The sequence below is a fragment of the Hakea prostrata genome, chromosome 6 (assembly GCF_041222555.1).
Source record: "Hakea prostrata isolate BN-2017 chromosome 6, UWA_Hpros_2, whole genome shotgun sequence".
Classification (NCBI taxonomy): domain Eukaryota; kingdom Viridiplantae; phylum Streptophyta; class Magnoliopsida; order Proteales; family Proteaceae; genus Hakea; species Hakea prostrata.
Genome location: NC_142605.1, coordinates 19,217,870 through 19,239,926, shown reverse-complemented (window position 1 = coordinate 19,239,926; position 22,057 = coordinate 19,217,870). Strand labels below are relative to the sequence as shown.

Here is a 22,057-nt window from a genome sequence, read left to right as displayed (position 1 = left end):
CTACCCAGATGGAATTCTCAGGATCTGCAGATCCCAATTACTTTCAGCAGAATGTTATTAATAATTTATTGCTGACCGAATATTTCTTTAGCTGCCCATTTATTATGTTTCTTCCCTTGCTCATTATTTATCAGTAATTTTTTGATATTTTCTCCTTAGTTCATAGTTTTCAGACACTTCCAGAGCAAAAGTTTTCCCTTGAGCTTCTACTAGATTCTTAGCTGAGTTAGAATTCCTTGTGCAAGTAGGAATGTAGAATCATCAGTCTTGCATACCCAGCATTGATTCATTCACACCCAGAGAGGCAACAACATGAGAACTGCAAAAGGACCAACAATTTATTCATCCAAACAAACACCGAAAAGTAGCTTCTTTTTCTTTCGGTCACAGCCCCAATAATGTGAGATTTAGCTCTCACGAAGAAGTGCAAAATATGCCAGATGGAACTGAAACAACCTGAAACTTCTCAATTGCGCAACTCAACTTGTTCTATGGGAAGAAATACAAGTAAAATCAAGATAAAGCAATTCCAGAATTCACTTAATTTTCAACCCAAATTGAATTCCATATAGGTATTGATACAGTGATCAAGCATAAAGGAAACCACACTAGAGATCAGGCTCAGTTAATACAGCAACGTTAAAACATACCAATACTGGTCAAGTCTCCAGCATGGAAAGATGGCGTATACTGAGAAGGAAAAACAAAGAAGAAAAAATAAAGGAGAGCTTAATACATCTTAGCCGCTTAACAGAACTTGCTGAAACTCCTGTATCATATGCTTCAATTAGAAAGAAGGGAATTCTGAACAATGCCAAAACACCACCCCATCTCAAGGATATCAATACGTTGATCTGCCATCACCTTCAGTGATCACATCTTTGAATGCTCCACCACTGGGAATCATAGGTAAGACATGCTCCTGATGGGGTACAATGACATCCAGCAAGTATGGTCCAGGAGTCTCCAACATCTTCCTAATTGCATCCTTGAGTTCACTATTCCTCGTCACACGAGCAGCAGGTATGCCACAACCTTCTGCAAACTTCAACATGTTTGGGAATATTTCAGACTCATTTGATGGGTTTCCAAGATACGTATGGGCTCTGTTTGCCTTGTAGAATCTGTCCTCCCATTGAACAACCATTCCCAAATGTTGGTTGTTCAATAGCAATATCTTGACCGGTAATTTTTCAATAGCTACTGTAGCTAGCTCTTGTACATTCATCATGAAGCTACCATCGCCATCAATGTCAACAACAACCTTACCAGGATTTGCAACAGCAGCACCCATGGCAGCAGGTAGCCCAAAACCCATTGCACCTAAGCCTCCTGATGTCAGCCATTGCCGTGGCATCTTATACTTGTACCATTGAGCAGCCCACATCTGATGTTGCCCAACCCCAGTACTAATAATAGCTTCCCCATCTGTCAATTCATCCAACAATTGAATTGCATATTGAGGAGGAATAGCTCCTCCAAAAGTTTTAAAACTTAATGGGTACTTTGATTTCTGCTCCTTCAGCTCTTTCCTCCAGGCAGAGAAATCAAGCTTACGGTTCAACTGCCTCTCCTCCTCCAACAGCCTGTTCATACTACTCAAAGCCAGTTTAATGTCAGCACAGATCGAGAGATGGGGTTGCTTGTTCTTTCCAATCTCAGCTGGATCAATATCAATATGAACAATCTTAGAACGACTTGCAAAAGCTTCTATTTTGCCAGTAACCCTATCATCAAACCGAACTCCAAATGCAAGTAATAGATCCGCTTTGTCAACAGCATAATTTGCATAAACAGTACCATGCATTCCAAGCATCTGAAGAGAAAGCTCATCCCTGGTGGGATAAGCACCAAGCCCCATGAGAGTACTGGCCACAGGAATACCTGAAAGCTCCACAAACCTCCTAAGCTCCTCGCTGGAATTCAAACAACCACCACCAACGTAAAGAACAGGCTTTTTCGACTCAGAAATAAACCGAATTATCTGTTCTAAATGTTTCAAATCCGGCGATTTTGGCAGCCTAGCAATGTAACCAGGCAATTTCATGGGCTGATTCCAATCGGGCACCACAAGTTGCTGCTGTATATCTTTGGGTATATCAATTAGAACAGGACCAGGCCGACCCGACGAAGCAAGAAAGAAAGCTTCTTTGACGATTCTTGGAATGTCCTCAACATCTAGAACAAGGTAATTATGCTTGGTGATCGATCGGGTAACTTCAACAATTGGGGTTTCTTGGAAAGCATCAGTACCAATCATTCTCCGAGGTACCTGTCCGGTGATGGCCACAAGAGGAATACTATCGAGCATGGCATCAGCGAAGCCGCTGACCAGATTGGTAGCACCAGGGCCAGAGGTAGCGATGCAGACGCCGGGAAGGCCAGAGGAACGGGCGTAACCCTCGGCAGCAAAGACGCCGCCTTGTTCGTGGCGAGGCAAGACATTGCGGATCAGGGAGGAACGTGTGAGTGCTTGATGGATCTCCATGGAAGCACCACCCGGGTAAGCAAAGACATTTGTGACCCCTTCCCGTTCGAGGGCTTCAACGAGGACATCAGCACCTTTACGGGGCTCGTCAGATGCGAATCTGGAAACGAAAGGCGGGCTATTAGTGGTGGGCGTGGTAGGGGCTGTAGTGGTGGAAGTGGTAGTTACGGCGGCGGCGGCGGCGGTTGCGGAGGTGACACCGGTAGTGGGGCATTTAGGGGTGGGGTTTGAGAGGGAATTGGTAATGTCAAGGGAAAGGTAAGGAGAGGAGATTGGATACTTGGTGAAGATGGGGAGGCGGATTTGGTGAGAAGGTGGTTTCAGAGAGGAGTAGAGGAAGGTGGGTTTGGCAAGAGAAGTATTTCCGGCAGTCGCCATTGGCGGATGAAGGCGCTCTCCTCTGCTCCTCTCTAAGAACTCAGGCCTAGGGGCGGCGGAAGGCTCTGCTTATGTGAGGGTTTCGGGAGGGGTTTTGTCTGATTAAAGATTCAGAATCAGTTGTGACGCCTGGTCCAGGTCCACCACTTTTATAAACGTGCCTATGTGTGCCTGTGGCTGTGAGGGCTCCGTGTCTGGATTTCTCTCTATTAATTTATTTATTTTATTTTTTCTGTGTTTTTAAGTGAACCTTTAAATGAGAAGGAAAAAAATAAATCTATGGAGTATGGAGTATGATTCTTCTATTCTTCAGTGGGTAACACTTCATATCATCATAAATTAATAGAATAGTTTTAGAGGTAGGTCTTTCCTGAATGTATGGTAGAGAGTTTTAGAGGTAGGTCTTTCCTGAATGTATGGTAGAGAGAGAGAGAGTTAGGATGAAGGTTTAAAATATCTTACGATACCATACGATACTAGTCGATACGTATTCATATTTGATTAAATCGATACGATACATCTCTTCATTAAATCACACTAAAATACATTAGCCAGAATAATACAATACTCGATACAAGATGATACGTCTCTTAAAATCACCTGACTGATACAATACTCGATATCAATACTTTAAACCTTGGTCAAGATGGTGTTATAGAAAGTTGGTGATCTTCACCACCTAATGGACTGATACAATACTCGATATCAATACTTTAAACCTTGGTCAAGATGGTGTTATAGAAAGTTGGTGATCTTCACCACCAGGGGCGGACCTACTAAGGGGCCGAGGGGGGCCAGGCCCCCCGATTTCAAAATTTTGATTAATTCCCTTCAATTTTGGATTTTAATAATCTTCCTTTTCCACTTTCTCTGCGGATGTCACATTGGCCCCCATAGGCAACTTAATGTAAATAATGGGTAAGTCATCTCAGTTAAAAACTAATTCCTCAATTCCTTATTCTCCCCATTTCTCTCACCTATTTCTCCTATTTATTCTCTCTCTTTCATAACGGGCTAAGGAAATTTTGAAAAAATCTTATTAGATATTTAAAATGTCATTTATATTGAACTAACTCCTCATTCCATATTTTCCTTCTCCTCTCTCCTCTCCCTCTTTTTTCTTAATTATTCTCTTTGTTTCTTTCTTCCTATTTATTCTTCCCTTTTATAGCGTGGTAAGAAAATTTGGGAAAAATCTTCCCTACATTGGTCTCTTTTATTTATCAATTTATTTATTGTTATTTTTTATTTGATTTATATTCTTTGTTTCTTTATTTTGTCTACATTTTTGCTTTTGATTTTATTATAATAATGTCTATGTTGTGGTAACTAATCCTTGGTTGCTTTCTTCTTAAAAAATTTGGTTTGTCGCATTTTAGGGTTGGCGTGTTTTTTTTTTTTTGTTTGTCGTGCTTTAATTTATCTCTCTTGTTGAAAACTCTCATTATCACTAATTTACCTATTTTTATCAAATATGTGTGGGCCCCCTTTGTGAGTTTATTCCTTAATATATAAATTTCATCGTTGGCCTCTGGGTCTTGGCCCTCTATGTGTGCGCCTTGGGCTTTCCCTCGCTTCCTTCTTCGCCCCCCTATTGTCCGTCCTTCACCACCTAATGGACTGTAATTTATGAGAGTTTAAGAAATAATTGACTATTCAATGTTTTAATAGTAGTTTATAAATGTTGATTAGCTATTTCACTAATTTTGGGTTTAACCCACCCTTAATTTTCCTTCGTTTTTCTTTTGTTTTTCAAGGGGTTTTGGGTTTCTTTTGGAGTATTTTTGGGGTGAAATGAGGAATTTATTCAAATTAAATATGAAACCCCAAGGGTGATTACATTCTAGTACCAAATAAATGTTTTCCAATGAGAGTGTTGGAGAGTAATGGAATCAAAAAAGTTTTTTTTTTTTTTTTTTTTTTTTTTTTGTAATCGATACCACATCTTCAAGGTTTTTTAAGGTTTTGACAATAAATGGTGTACTTTAGTTGAACATCGTATATCCTCTGCTTCTTTCTGCATTAAATTAAATGGAGTGTTATGTCAAGGGTTCTTGGGGACCAGGGCCCTAGGCAAGACTATCCTCTTAGCTCTTACCTCTTCCTAACCTAGTCAGAAGAATTAAAGTTGCAAGGCAAGCTCCGTAACTCATTTGTTTTCTATTGACGACTCCTTCCTCTTTTGCCGTGCTACCTGTGATGATTTCTTGGTTGTTAAAGTTGTGATTGATCTTTTCTTTGACTTACCTTGCCAAGTTATTAATCTTCCATTTTTCAATAGAAATGTGTCTTTAGAGGACAAGCATCGGCTCCTTAGGCTTTTAGGTTTTAGGGAGATGAAGAAAAATGCTATCTACTTAGGTACCCCCTTGTTCTCCTCTAGGGCTAAATCTAAAGACCTTCAACCCCTATTCAGTAAAATGCATAGGAAGCTCTCTATATGAGAATCTAGATTTTTTGCAGATAGGAGAGTCCTTATCCAATCATTATTCAATCGTTGCCTCTGTATCATATGAACTACTTGACTTTTCCTAAGGATACATCCCTCTAGATGGATCACATTTATTAAAAATTCTAGCAAGGAATACCTCATCTTCTCGCTCTCATTGCATAGGACAAGTGTAGTCTTCTCAAGAGACTGGGCCACTTGGGTTTCAAAAAGATGGAAGATCTCAACAAAGCTCTATTACTTCGGTAAGGTTGGAGGCTAATGAGTAATCTTTTTACTCTATGGTATTGGATGTAAAGAAAAATAGTTCCCCATTTGATCCTAAGGTTGCAAGCAAATCTAGTTGTAAGACTTGAAAAATCTTATGTTCTATACTACCTTTGCTTCCAGGAATGTTGCTCAGATGTGTGGGGGATGGCAATAATACTTCTTAATGCAGGGTCTACTTTCTAGAGCAATCCCCACTCTCTATCCCAAAACCTTCTTTACTTGAACGAAAAAAAAGATAACAACATCAATATTAATTTACTAATGCCTCCTTGTATTATAGCTTAACCACTAAACAAATCTCTCTTTATAAAATTACTATTGCTCACCTCACTTCTAATGGCACCTAAAACTATCAAGGTTGGGTGTGCAATGTTCATTTTGCCCTTAATTAGAATTAAGAAGCTAAAAGACAATATTACATTTATTTGGAAAAGCCATATATAATACCAAATTTGCCCTTATATTCTAGTCATTTTAGATTCCATAGAGTCAGATCCTGATGAGATGATGTAAAGGATAAATATGTAATAACAAACCTTAGAGTTTTTTTGGGTTCACTAATGGAGCTTAGCAGTAGGGGACAACGTAGTACTTAAGCCATAGTACAAGTGAGGCATCAATAATTCTAATAAATGGCAAAATCGACATTACATAGCCAGGTGAGCTAAAGTACAATTCCTTTAGTAGGTGCTTGAGCGACACCAATTTGGCCATTACAATACTCAGGGTCAATACTCGACTTAAGTCGAGGATAGTTTGTCATTTGTGAGTAGACCAAGATTAGTTCTAAAGTATATGGCAAATCATAATATCTTTTAATCTAATCTCCTAATTTATGTTTCTTTTATATGTTAAAAAGTTTGATTGGAGTACATCCATAAATAATAATATTGACATACCAACTATAAAACATATATGATCAACAAATCAAGCTTTTACTCTTCCACTTTAGAGATCTTTGCCCTAGTTTATGCTAGGTATTTTTTTGCATCAGGTGAAAACTATAATATCCCGCAATTTTATTAAAATGGCCATTATCTCTTCATTTTTGAAAAATAATTATTAGTGTTTAAATTTTTTGTTAATAGTTGGTGGGAGTGGCAATATTTTAATTGATTTTTATTAGTTGATTATTTTATTTTAGTTTTAGTACACTTAGTTTTTATTACTTGTGACTATGAGGTTTCATAGTTGTATTATTTATAGTTTTCTTGTTTGTAGACTATATATATATATATATATATACTTTTTTTTTTTTTGGGTGAAAGGCATAACTTGTATCCATGTGGTCCATATTTGCTTGAAGTTTGCTTTCAATCACCTTATCAACTTCCATTTTTCTTTTTCTTTTTTTCCTTGATTTGTCTTTGTATGTTTGAAATACACCTTTGAGTAAATATCATCTGTTATCTCTACTGTACACAACAATGCATATATATACCAAATAAAAGGCTGCGAAAACAAAGGAACTAAAAGACTATTTTAGACTTTTAAATTTTAAAATTAACCTTTTAATCTCATCCTTTTATTTAGTATAAAGAGTGCATTGCCGTACACAGCAGAGAAATGTGCACAGCAAAGGATTTTTTTCTTTCTCAAAATCTATCTTTTTTCCTACAATTTATTCCCTACCTTCTTTCTTTCATGATTTTTTTAGAGTTTTAAATGGTAACAAATCTAATGAGACAATTTTTGCCCCTATGCTTTATTTCAATTTAATTTACTTATAATTGTGTTATCTTTATTTTAGTCTTCTTATTAATTTATGCAAATTTTTAATGTGGACCTCACATTGAAATATGGTAAAATAATTCGGAGATGGGGACTCACAATGGATTATGCATGGGCCCACACAATATGTGTGGTCAAAAGGCGTGAGTGCTTGCTCGACGGAGACGTGATCCAAACTCATTATTTGCCTCCCAATGTTCAATCCTGACTCCACCCCTAGTTAAATCATGTGATTTGTATGTATTAAACTAAATTCGCCAAATCTCACTATCTCATATTTCATATGAAATGCAAGATTTCTATTAGATGATCAATTAAAGCTAAATTTAGTCATTGCGTCTGATAAGGGAGAAATAAACTAGCTCGAACCAGTTCGGATAAACTCAGGTCGAACCATGTCAGTTAAACCCGCCAGGTCGAACCAGTTCGGATACACCCAGTTCGAACAGACCAAGTCAAGGTCGGTTATACAAGCGTAAAGGCAGGATAACAAAGTGCATCCTAGTAGATGGATAACCGAGGATAAAGTATTCGACTGGGACTCAATAATTCATATTTGAGTAGTACTCAATCACTAAAGTTTCGTATTGCAGTCCAAGTAATGTTTTAGCTCGAGACGAACTAATACGTAGAAAACCTATAAAAAGGTAAGGGAGCACAAAAGAAAGGTACGCTGAATAGAACTATCACTATTTGAATTCTTATTGTTCATTATTTTCTTGTCTTCCTTAGTCGGATTCCTAACTAGAACGTCGGAGGTGAAAACTCGACCTCCACAGTCGAGCTCATTATTGCAGGGTTGAACCGGTGAAGGGACGAACAGGATTGTGCAGCAACAATTGGCACCATCTGTAGGAATCTTGATCAAAAGGCCATCGTGCAAACCAGATCGCTAAATCAACCATTCGAATAATAATACGGTGATCAAATTCCCTTGTGAGGTAATACTACCTTCAAATTTTCTTTTTGAGTAATCCATTAATAAGGTACGTCAACGTTCCTCTTCTCTTTAAAGTAATAATCTTTCATGAAGATTGAAGAACTATTTATCATTACATTATTCCTAAATCGAGATTTGCGAAACGAATTAACCGAAATTCGGTGGGAACTCACTCAGTTTAAATCCGATCACATCACTGAGTGTTTTCGTTTTGCATGATTATGTTGTCTAAACAATGTCATTCGTTCACAATAACGTGATTTAGGTTCAATTATACATTCTCTATTATTTGTCTTTTTGCCAAAGCATGTCACAAACTCACAATAACGTGAGTGATTGATATTCAATTATATATTCTCTATTTTTGTGGTTTTTGGCAAAGCATGTTCAACAAAGTGATCTGCACAAAGTATGGTTACAATCAGATTTTTATAATGTCAGTTGTGAGTCTCTTTAGTTGCCTCTTTAGCTACAAAGCTTTCATTTTTCCTGCAACCAATTAGCCGGAATAGAATCTAATGGCGTATGATATGGCGGTGGAGTTCATCAGACTCAAAACCTGCATATCAGCAGGAATCTTGTCACCCACCTTGAGTTCAACGATATCACCAGGGACAAGATCCGCAAGTAGAATTCGAACAAGAGTGTCGCTGAATTGTTCAAGAATCAAACTCCAAATGGAAGGGCCTTCATGCTTCTCAAACTCATTCAAGCCGAAGATCCGTAGCTGTTCTCCACAGCATCTGAATTCAAGCCAACATTTTTGTCCATAAGAATCGGTTATATACAATTCAATTGCAAGGTGCACGACTTTTCTGATGTGGTCTCCTCGAGGACCCAAGAACCAGGGGACGGTATGGAGGGCTCGCTCGCATTCGAGCCTGACTGCAGAGCAGATCCGATTTCAGATAGGGCAGAGGGTTTAATTTTACTTTGCTTCGAGGCGGAATCATCAAGATTCGGCGAAGGCTCATCTTCGATGATTCTATTGATGGATACATCGCGTCCGAAGATACCGCCAGAGCTACTACAGTAGCAGCAGCAGCCTCCAAGAAAGAATTTAGTTCAAGATGAATCTCTGTAAAAGAAGAAATTATTCAAAACTTGAAGAGGCTTCATTCACTTTTTTTTGCATATCAATACCGCTCACGAAGATTATTCTATTGCTCAAATCATCAACTTATGTCTTTTTGGGCTTCCTCGACTCACAAACTCACACCTAGAACACGGTGATGATATATTAAAGTGGCAACAACAGTTGTGGGGCCTCCCCACTCCCAGATAAAATATGGCATCTATTTTTCTCTATGGATTTCCCTGAAAATCTATTTATCTATATGATCGTTACTATTCTTCTAACGGTGTATGATAGGGATTATTCACTATATATAATATTTTCAAAGTGGAGTTCTCGTTCTAACAGCAAAGATCCTTCAAGAGATGTTATCACCTTCTTCAGAGAAGATGACTCTATATCAGAGATTTCTTATCATTATTTCTTTTTCTGATCTTCAATCTGCAGAAATTCTTTTTACATTTGATGCATGATCGAGATTATTCGCCATATACAACCTAGAGTTGGAAGTGGAATATCAAACAACATTATTCTTTAAGTCAGCTAACACTAGAATTCAGCAGCAACAATATATTTAGCGTAAAAAACAAAAGCCTTGTATACAATATTTTTAAAGCTTTTGAGTTCGTGGATAGCAAAATATCATCAAAATTACAAGTATGGAAGCTCGAGATATAATCGAGCATACATGATCGAGATAAAGGAGTTCTACATACAAGCAAAAGTTCTCAGCTGGATGAAGCATAACCGCTCAGAAAAGACTTGACCTATCATTGTGAAATCCCCCGGATTTCTACCCCTTTAACCCGTGGCTTCAAAATCGAGAAAACTGGGCCTCGAGTTAATGGCAAATGTGGGCCATTCAAGTGGAGCCCGAAGGGTTGGAAATGGAACCAATGTTGGTGGATGACCCTTGTGATGATTCATCAACTCTCCTAAAGTTTAATTGAAGAGAGAAGATTAATCATGATGGTGTAAAAATGGTGATCTTGAAACGGCCATAGATCGGTGATGGAGAATCCGATTGACGCGAATAAGGTATCAAAACGAAGAGCGTCGAAAGACCTTTCCAACAAGCCAAAGATCTCCCAATTTGGACCTTGTTTGACCCTCCAAAACACGACCGGTCGATATGCCGGTTGAACAGCCGGTCGACCGCCCCCAGCCCAGTTCGGGGCAGAATCGGGTTTTACCCTTTAAAACCCTATTTTGAAGCTTTCTTTCACTCATACTCGCATTTTAGAAGGCTAGTACGAGGCTGAGGCTAAAGGAGGAGGAGAAAGCAAGGGAGAGGAGGGTTCCTAACCATTTGGACGCGTGCTAACACCCGGATCATTGCGAAAACGTTAGGAAAGGTAAGAATCATCAAACCCTCTTCTTTAAGCTTAGTTTTTGGAGTAGTTCTTCGCAATAAATGATAGATTTGAGTAGTTGTTGCTTTATAGGTGTTTTGAATGCTTGCAAATAGTTGTATTTATGTTTCCCTTTGGTTTGTAAGTGATTTGTGCGAGTCGTTGCAAACGATTTTGCATTTTGGCTCTCGAGACCCAGCTGAGAGCACTCGCGAGAGCCCAAAATTGGGGCTTTTTGATTGAGATGGAATTAGATCAAATTGAAGGTATACTTAGGACCCTATTGCTGCCAATTAGACATTCCCAAAGTTTCGTTTTGATTCGACTTCGAATCGATGGTGAAATTTGATTTTTGCCGAAACTAGGTTGAGAAAGGTGGGTTCAAAACTAGTTGGCAGATTAGGCTTTTGTTGGGTGATTTTGGGAACTCTATTAAAACCCAATTGACTTCTAAATTATGTTTATTGATCTTGTTACATTATTAGGTTTATTTTGATTATAATCACCAACTCGTAAGTGTGACTTTGTGGAACTTTGGAGAGCTTATGCTAACTAAAAAGGTGAGGAATATACTCAACCTTATTTTGCATGTTTAATTATGTAATTAAATTTCATTATTGATATATTGCCTTGTTTTAATATTTATTATCTTGTGATTTTGTGTGGGACTTTGCACGAATGAAAGGTAAGCAAGTATCTTTGCTTCTATTTTCAATATTCTTTGAAAACAATATGAGAATGTATGAGATGGATGAGATTGAATGGATTGAGTGTTTCTTTTACTTTCAAATTCTAAATCATTGATATGAAGATATATGGATGATGTTGAACTAAATTACTCTTTTTATTTTATGTTTCAAACTAGGGTTGTGGGTTCGCCCATTACCCTAGTGAACTTACATGAGTATGCATCTAGACTTAAGTACATGAATGCTAAGTGTCTAGAAGTGTTTGGCTAGGTAACCTCATGAGTACTACTACCCTTCCGGCAGGGGTATTGAAGCCGGTTAACCCGTGATGTTAGTGGCTGGGTCCTGAGCGTCAAGCAGGCCCACTATCATCATAGAGAGGTAGGGTTGCATGTAATAGATAAGGGCTCCTGGGCGCTCAAGACCGGTGAAATGATCCGTGAGAGGACATGGAGAGCATCATGTCCATTATATGTGGACGACCACTGGGTTAAGGAATGAGATCCAACAGATGCCTCCCGTTGAGGATTCCATTCATAGGTGGAAAGGTATTGAACCAAAAGGGCACTAGGCATGAGGGGAGATATCCGAACCATATGTAGTACGAGACTGTATGACTTTGCACTGGGCTAAGATTATCCTTGACACGCGCCAATCTCATACCAAACGGTGATGTGAGAGAGTGGTGACCTATACCCCAACCATGGCTTGACAGGACTTTACCCAACAACCGCGGAGAACCCAATAGACGTCTCTTGTTGAGGGAGAGTGACTGAGACCGCCCAAAGGAGCTTGGTGTACAAACTTAATGCGTGTCTACCATAGAGACTTCATGATAGAGTTAGGAGCATAATATCATAATCATTCATACATCATATCACTATCATTAATTACATTATCGATACTCAAACTATATGTGTGGTGTGGGATCTTGTGTACGAATGCACGATATGATGTGGAATCTTGTGGACGAATGTATGATAAGATGTTGAGTTGCCCTCACTGAGTTCTGTTGAACTAATTCCTTTTTGTATGTTTGTTTCTGTTAGAATATTCTGCATGTTAAGAGAACTCCTTCCAAGTGGAGGATTCGGTCGTGTCGGTGTTTTCTTGAAGGAGTGACTGAAGAAGATGTAGACTTGCATGGAGCTTCATGCCTGTGCAAACACTATTCTTATGAGGTTGGATTCCATTAGGGAATCAGTTTAGTTTAATTTCCGCTGCAACAAACTATGTTTCATTCGAACTTTGATGTCCATTTTGATTAACTTTAGATATATGGATGACTGTAACATTTTGATCAATCAAGTTTGATAACTTTATACTTGAACTTGATTTATTCTTGTCCTTTTAATTATGATATATCTTGTGTTGTATGGAATTGTCACTGAACCTAGGTCCTGCGGTGTATCACCCCCACGGGTATTCGGGTATGGCCGGATTTGGCTGGGTGGGGTGTGACAATCATGCTCGGGGGAGTAAAGAGAGATAAACATCTCACATCTCGACCTATACAGAAAGATTTCTTCAGTTCTCAACATTGAACTCCCTGGCTCATTACCATGAGCAGTTCCCAAATTGAACTCCCTAGCTCATTACCATTGGCAGTTCCCAAAATTGAACTCCCTTGCTCATCAGCTCGACCAGTTCCTAGATTGAACTCCCTTGCTCATCAGCTCAGCCAGTTTCCCAAAATTGAACTCCCTTGCTCATCAGCTCGGCCAGTTCCCAAATTTGAACTCCCTTTCTCATCAGCTCGGCCAGTTCCCAGATTGAACTCCCTTGCTCATCAGCTCGGCCAGTTCCCAAAATTGAACTCCCTTGCTCATTAGCTCGGCCAATTCCCAAAATTGAACTCCCTTGCTCATCAGCTCGGCCAGTTCCCAGATTGAACTCCCTTGCTCATCAGCTCGGCCAGTTCCCAGATTGAACTCCCTTGCTCATCAACTCGGCCAGTTCCCAAAATTGAACTCCCTTGCTTATCAGCTCGGCCAGTTCCCAAAATTGAACTCCCTTACTGTTAAGCACAGCCAGTTCCCAAATTGAACTCCCGGTGCTCGAACTACGAGCACGGCCAGTTCCTAAATTGAACTCCCTTGCTCCGAAGCACAAGCACGGGCAGTTCCCAATTTCATAACCATGGTCAGTTCCCAAAACCGAACAACAGGTGCTCGGAAATTCGAGCACAGACAGTTCCACAAGCATAAGCACAAGCAGGACATATTAAGGAGCCAAGAATAAAAGAGAATATTTGACTACATTCAAGGCGGATTTCGTATCAACAATTTGAATATGTTAGTCGGAAGTTCAAGCATGTTCGGCCATCAAATCTCTAAAATCCGAACAGCATGGAGCTCGGACTTCAGAGACTGGGGGGCTTATGATAAGGGAGAAATAAACTAGCTCGAACCAGTTCGGATAAACCCAGGTCGGACCAGGTCAGTTAAACCCAGGTCGAACCAGTTCGGATACACCCAGTTCGAACAGACCAAGTCAAGGTCGGTTATACAAGCATAAAGGCAGAATAACAAAGTGCATCCTAGTAGATGGATAACCGAGGACAAAGTATTCGATTGGGACTCAATAACTCATATTTGAGTAGGACTCAATCACTAAAGTTCGTATTGCAGTCCAAGTAATGTTTTAGTTCAAGACGAACTCATACGTAGAAAAACTATAAAAAGGTAAGGGAACACAAGAGAAAGGTATGCTGAATAGAACTATCACTATTCGAATTCTTATTGTTCATTATTTTCTTGTCTTCCTTAGTCGGATTCCTAACTAGAACGTCGGAGGTGAAAACTCGACCTCCACGATCGAGCTCATTATTGCAGGTTGAACCGGCTGAAGAGACGAACATGATTGTGCAGCAACAACGTCATTTAAAAGGTTTTCTAAGCTTTGTTTTTTTGGTCAAGAAATGTTTTGTGAGCTTAACCTAAATAGTTGATTAGTAAACTTGAGGGACTGTTCTGTCGGTAATGGGGCTACAACAGGGTTAGGTTGGGTCGGGCTTCTTCAAACCCAATCCCAACCTTCAATATATCTAAATAAGTCCATTCTCGCTAGAATCCTAATCCAAAGCCTAAAATCCTTGCCCATCCCTGTCCCGCCCTAATTGTCCCTAAGAAGATTGAGACGAGATGGATTGATTGGGACGAAATGGATTGACCTTGTCCTTGACCCTAGCCCTAGCATAGCAATTCTAATATAGAAAAGATCTTAACTAAATTGAAATTAAGATACCCAATCAAATAATGAAATTTTCCAAAATGAAGACCCCCTATTTTATTTTTGTACAACGGATGTTTTTTTATATATAGGAGATGGAGATATTACATATACTAGCAAAATAGACTCTAATTAATTTTAAAATAAAAATCAAAGTAAGAAAAGCAAACTTTCAAGCTAGTGTGATATTGTCTTAACTAGATGTGCAATAGAAAAATAGAACTTCTCAGGGCGGACCACTTCTGGGGCCATGGATTTTTAAAAATTTTGTGCATATTCTCTTAATTTCTTTTATTTTTCCAGTTTTTTCTCTTCCCACATGTGAAATGTCACTATTTGGCCCCCCAAATATTGAGAAAAATTTTTAAAGATAAAATGATGGATATAAATGTCATTCCTAATAAAAAAAAACTAATTCATCAATCCCTATTTATTCTCCCCTCTCTTCTCTCTCATCTTTTCTTCCTATTTATTCTCTTTTGTTTCTATAAACATGGATTAAAGGAAATTTTTGAAAAAAAATCTTATTAGGTATTCAAAAATCAAAATGTTATTTCTAATTAGAAAATAACTCTTCAATCCCTATTTATTCTCCTATCTCCTCTCTCCTCTTTTCTTCCTATTTATTCTCTTCCCTTTCTATAAGCGTGGCTTAAGAAAATTTGGGAAAAAATCTACTTCACAATTAGGTCTCTTTCTCTTTCTCAATTTATTTATCGTTTCTATTTTTCTCTCTCTCTCTTTTTTTTTTTTTTTGTTATTCTTTTTATTTGATTTTATATTCTATGTTTCTTTATTTCTTCTACAATGTTTGTTATTTGATTTTGTATTATGAATAAAATGTGTATATTTAGTAAGTAACTAACTACAATTGATTTGCATCTCTTACCTAAAACAAAACATTTGGTTTACATCTCCTACGGTCTTACCAAAGAAAATTTTGTTTTGCATCTAACTTTTTAGGGTTGAAGTCATGTGTAATTTTTTTTTTATATTGTTGCTTTAATTTTACCTATATTTTGTCGGAAAAAATCATTATCAACAATTTACCCTTTTTTTCAAATATGTGTGGGCCCCACAAAATATATATGGGTATATTCTTTAATTTAATAAAATAGTTTAGAGGTGGGACCCCAAATGGATCTTATAAGGGCCCACACAATGTGTGACAAAAAACATTAGTGTTTCTTCAATGGGAATGTTATCTGGCTTTCATTCTTCGCCCCCTACTATTGCATCCTGGGTCCGCCCCTGGAACTTCCATAATCTAAGCTTCTATTAAATCCACACCATTTGATACAAAAATAAATAAAAATATATACCAATTTCAAAGCTTTGATTATTATCAATCTCTTTGATAAACTTGATATCAATAATATATTAATTACATAAACAATAAGAAAAACAGTCTTATAACCTAACTTGTTAAAAAATTTAAAATGCTATTAGATCTGATGTCATAAATAAAAAAATAAAAAAACAAACTAAAACTAAAATGCATAAAAATATAAAACAACTCAAACTTTATATTGTTTCCTTGTCCATAAAACACTAAAATAATTTTTTAATCCATATTATTGCCTTGAACACAAAAGTTAGAGCCAAAATCAACATCACGATTTGTCACATCCACCCAGGCGGTACGCTATCTGGCATACCCGAGTGTGTGATCCACAGTTTCAAAGATCAGTATCAAGAAAATCAACCTCTTACATTTACAATAATATAATAAAAAACAAGATAAAATCAATGTTTAATTATTATAAGAGAATAACCAAAGATAAAATTCAAAGAAAGTTTACAATATAATCAGAGTCAGAAAATGATACCAATAGAATAAATCAAATGTAGAGTGTAGTGAAAAATCACTCTACGGTAACACCGGAAATGTAGATCAAAACTAACAAGAAGATTACAACCGAGTCCCAAAATAAAAGGAAAAAGAAAAGAGGTAAACTCAAACTAAACTAATTTTCTTCAAACTTAAAAGGAATACTTCTGCCAACGCAGAGCTGTTCTAGTGGTGAAACCAACACCTCTTAGTGAAGAGGTCGTGGGTTCGACTCTTGCTAAAGCATATTAATATCCCTATCCTTGGCTTAATAAGCCCCTTCGTACCAAAAAAAAAAAAAAAAAGGAATACTTCTAAAAGTAAAGGTCTCTATTTCCAAGTATCGCTATACGAGCACATGAGTACGACTAATTCTGATACGCTCATCCGTTACCATGGTAGTCTTCACAGTCGTAGTCACAGTAGCTAGCACCTTGGGAGTAGTATGAGTCATCCTGGGCAAACTCATATGCTTGTCCGTCATAATCATCAACACCTGGGGTTTAGATCACCGCTCTCTCACATCACCATTGGTCTGAGTATTGGCACATGTCAAGGTTAAACTTAGCCCAATGCAGGTCTTCTACTTAGTTATATCAAGTCAGAGTTAGATACTTCCATTCCTCGCCTCTTGCGGTCCTTTCTGGTATCCTTCTATTAGGGTCAGTGTATTCTATGGCTACAACCAACCAATTCGGACTACAGACTCATCAATCCTATTGGTCATCCACAAATAGTAAACGGGAAGCTCTTATGTCCTCTCACGGGTTGGTTACCGGTCTTAAGCGCTCACAAATCCCCATTGCTGCCACGGGTTACTCGGTCTCAATACCTTCTGAATCGGGTTTGATATAATAGGGTAATCCTAGCCAAACACTGCTAGACAAGCCCTAGTTATATCAACCAATAATCAAGGAAAGAGTCAGGGGGAATCATTGGAAATGTCTCATACCACTTCCCCCATTCCACAATTATACTTAAGTAATCACATTCCAAATCAATCATTCACAAGCACAACTGACAAATCAATACATAGGGAAATAACCATTTATACATAATTAAAATAATAATTGAATTACATGAACAAGTCCTATTGTATTTACAATACTTACATCATCAATTATAAGAAAATTATAAGAACAACAGTATGATCATGCAATCCGAATCAAATACAAGTAAACATGCATTTGAGGTTATTAGGGAACAACCGTCCTTCCGGAGAAAAGAATAGCAAATAAACCCTAAACAAACATAGTTCAAGCATTTGGAACAAACCCTCGAAGATCAAAAGTGAAACGGATCAAAACAGATCAAACTTAAAGCTACTGACACTGTGGGCAGTTCAGCTAGGTCGCTCAGGGTGATCAACCCTAGTGTACTGTACGAACAGAAACTCCAAATTTTGATGTGAAACTCAACTTTCAGGATTCGAAACACTCCGAAATTTTAAGGGAAACTCTAGAATAGTAGTCTAAGACTATCTAGTATAGATTAGACATCAACAATGATCAAAGTAGAATTCAAAATTAATAAAAAACTAGGTTTTTACCGAAATCAATCTGTGAATTCTATGGAGAGGCTAGAGAGAATGAGAATTCACTCTAGGAGAATAAGAACAGTAGATCGTAGATAGAAACTAACATAGGAATGAATCTAGCATGCTTTAGCAATAAAAAACATAGAATAATCACACATTCATGAAGATCTCACAAAATCTCCTTCTAAAATCAAGTTGTGTAGATCATAGAAGCATTGGAGTGAATGAAGATTCCCTCACAACTACAGAGATTGAGGAAGAGGTCCTTGCAATGATACAAAACCTTCTTCATAATCACAGAGATAAGAAGAATCAATAAGAGAATAGATCGATGAAAAAGTATGAGTGATTACCAACCTTAAGGAAGAAGATTCGCCGAAAAAAGCTTGAGGATTCGAAGAGGATCTTCCACAACTCCAAAGTGAAGCTTGAGTGAGGCTTCCCACATTCTCCAGAGGCTTTAGAACAAAGTGTGGCTGATTACCACGAAGTTCTATTGAGCATCAAAAACCTAAAAATCAAAGATTTTACTCATAAGCCCCTGTCACTGTGGGTCGCTAAGCCTGATCGACCCACCTTATCGACCTAGGCTGACAACAAGCCTAGATACAAGGAAATGAAGCTCCAGACCTCAAAAATTTTAATGGGACTTCTCCCAACTCAACAAGTGACTTACCTAGCATTGAGGGACCTTCCAAAACATATCCAACTAGGCCTCAAGGCCATCACCAAGCTCTTCAACACCAAGGTGCAGTTTCTTCTCCAATTCAAACAAGCTTTCCAAGTATGGAACTCCATCATCAATCTCCATGGGTTTTGGGTCAAACACCATGTCTTCCACTGAGATGGGCCACAATTGCCTTCTACCTTGACTTCAGGTCTTCGGACCTACACACAAATGGGTTTCCGAGTTAGGGTTTGGGCTGGATTTCACATGATCAAGGTTAAAATTAGGGTCATGACCAAGGCTAGACCAAGGATGAGTTGAGCAGGACAAACACTAATCCCAAGATCACCCTTGGCCTTAATTCAAGACCATAATATTTTGGTCATAACCGCTATCACACCCACCCGACGATATTGGATCCGTGCCGATAACTTGTTGATGTGATTTACAATCACAAGATTAGGTTACAATCTTAGCCATAAATAAAACACACAAAACCACAATTGTCACACCCCACCCACCAGTCTCGGTTACCCGCCAGACAACCTGTGGGTGTGATCCGTCATAGGATCCACAGTTTTACCCATCAATAATAATAAATGCAAGTATTAGATAAATCAAGAGCAAGATCAAATTCAATAATTAATAAAAGGATTACAGGAGTCCAAATACTCCAATAAAATGATAAAGGAAAGAATCATCGTTTCAAAATAATAATGAGTTCAGCGGAAGCAAATAAAAATAAACTAAATTATCTTTTTTCAAGTTTCTTTCTCTAAAGCTAAAAACTATGACTCAAGTTTAGCAAGGAAAGGGGTTCTCCAGCTCTTTCCAGACGATCAACAAAATGTCTGGCAACCTATCTCCTTCGTCCATCAATGGGTGCTATAAGCGCACTCCATGCATCCGCAGGAGCTCCCACACAAGCTATCTTCATCTCCCATTGACGGTGCCACATCTTCTTCATATGAGAGGGGTCTTTCATACAAATCCATTCCAACTTCTGATGTTGGGCCACCATCTGTGCAGTTTATATAATACATACAAGAAAAAGGAATGAGTTCTGACGAACTCAGTAAGAATAACATAATTCTCATCCATATGTCAACACAATCAGCAATGCATATATGATATGTATGATATGCAAAAGTATGAATGCTACTAAGATCTAACTATGCAAGTCTTTAACAGTTGACATGCTTTAAGATATACACCAACCCTCCTCTGGGTAGGTTTAGTCACTCTGATCCCTCACGAACAGATTACCTCTGTTGGGATCTTGGGTAAAGAGGTAAAGTCCACACCTGACAACCATGGCTGGGGAATAAGTCAACACTCTCTTACCACGACCATTGGCAATAAGTACTGGCACATATCGGGGTTTCTAATCTAATGCAAGTCATAATGGTAACACACTGTATGAAGTCCAGATACTTCCCCTATGGCACCAACCAACTTGGTTCCGTATCCTTCGCAACCTAAGAATGAGAACCCTCACGGACTAGCTACCGCTATTGGACTCCACTCCCTAACCCTATGGTCATCCACATATTGTTGGGGCGGAATGCTCTCATGACTCTTCACGACACCCGGTCCACTCCTTGGACGTTCATGAGCCCAACCCTAACATATGCAACCTTACCATTACATGAACTACAGTGGACCACTGAATCTCCACATGGATTGGTTACCGCTGTAAGATAGAATAGAGTCACGTCACCATCGTCACAGGTCATCCGGCTTCAATTCCCCTACCGAAAGGGTAGTAGTATGTGGGGTACCTAGCCATGTAATTCTAGACTTCCTAGGTATGTCATCCAGTAGTTATGATAATGCTAGAGGGATCAGTGAGCATGTGTCCCATACCATAGCCCTCTGATATCTCAAGCCAAAATATCCCAATGGAACACCCTTTCCATCAGAACCACAATCCAACAATCACCACCATACCACAACCAATTGTTCAATATCATAAACAATAAAGTACATAAAAGAACATCACAAAAAGCAAGTATACAATTAGATCAACATGCTTAATATAGTTACAGCAAGATATATGATTAAAGAATAGTAAAGAAAGACACTGATCTAGCATGTTCAAGTCATTGCATAAAGACAAGAATGTATATCTTTACTTGTAAATAAGTGGAAGTCTTCTAGAACGCAAACCAAAAATAATTATAAGACTTTTAGCAAAGACAAAGTCCTCCTAAATACAGCATTACATTATCATGTAAGAGAAATGAGTCAAATCGAATAAAAGCCAAAAGCCACATACTCATTGTAACCCAGGTAATCACTTGGGCCAGTCGCTTGGGTCAATCGACCGCCACTAGCAACCGCCCCAAAAACAGAATGTTCAAATCCGAAACTCAGGCTTTTGATCATTCGATTTCAATTCGGTTTTGGGATGATCTCAATCCGAATTTCGAACCAAACAAGTCCATAATCAAGGGGTAAAACGAAACTCTAAAATTAACGTAGATCTGTCACCCAAAAATCCTCCCCTTGAATGGATCCATCCTTTCTACGAATGCAGGGATTCATTTTCGTACAAGATCCCATCAAGAACATTAAAAAGGGGATACTGTAACAAGAAGAATCACAAACAACCAAAAAGGAAACAAAACTACACTATTCTATGGTTGAAGAAAGAGACTGAGTGAATGGGGATTCACTTACCTCAACCAGATCAACAAGAATAGAAGGGAAAAGGTTATAGATCACTAACAACACTTCGCCCACCTTCCAGCATGTCTCCACTATTGCCTAATCGCCCAAAATAGCAATTCCGAATATAATAATGCGTTAATAGGGTGAGGGCTGCTATTTATAACAAACATAGAGCAAATTAGGGTATTTTCCCGCAAGCAGAACCTGGCAGTCGCTTGGATCAATCAACCGCCTCAAACAACTTCCCCCTAATACATTGTTGTACAAGGGTGCTTTGCTCAAGGGGTTGAACCCCAAACACAACCTAACCCTAATCAACACATGGGGGAGGTCTTACCTTCATTTCGGACATCTCCAGACACCTCATGCCTTCTACTAGAGATCCAACTTCCAAGCAAGGCAGGTTCATCGTCAAGAGAATCCAGATCAATGGGTTAGGAATATGGATCATGGACTTCTATCCGAACACTCCATAAATTAACCCGACTAGACCTTCGGATTATTGGACCTACAATACGGATTCTGGGTTAGAAATACGGGGGTTGTTACAACAATCAAGAGCAAGAATTAATAAGTCTATCAATTAATTATAATAATAAATGTCCAAATCCCAAAATGAATACCAAAGGAATATTTGAATGGAGTCTGTAAGCGAAAGTAAAGGAAATAGTCTAATTAAGGTTTACAATTGTTCTTAAGCATTTCATGAGTCTTTTGCTCAAAATTTTCTATAAAAGGTTCCATGA

The 22,057-nt window shown here is 38.4% G+C and overlaps 1 protein-coding gene across 1 annotated transcript; it reads right to left on the bottom strand.

Moving 5' to 3' along the window:
* Nucleotides 1–544: 544 nt before the first annotated feature.
* Nucleotides 545–2,972, bottom strand: LOC149012463 (acetolactate synthase 2, chloroplastic-like). Its single transcript, XM_089159655.1, has one exon. It carries the CDS (start codon nt 2,864–2,866, stop codon nt 842–844), a length of 2,025 nt encoding a protein of 674 aa, XP_089015781.1. The 5' UTR covers nt 2,867–2,972; the 3' UTR covers nt 545–841.
* Between the last annotated feature and the right edge of the window lie 19,085 nt (nt 2,973–22,057).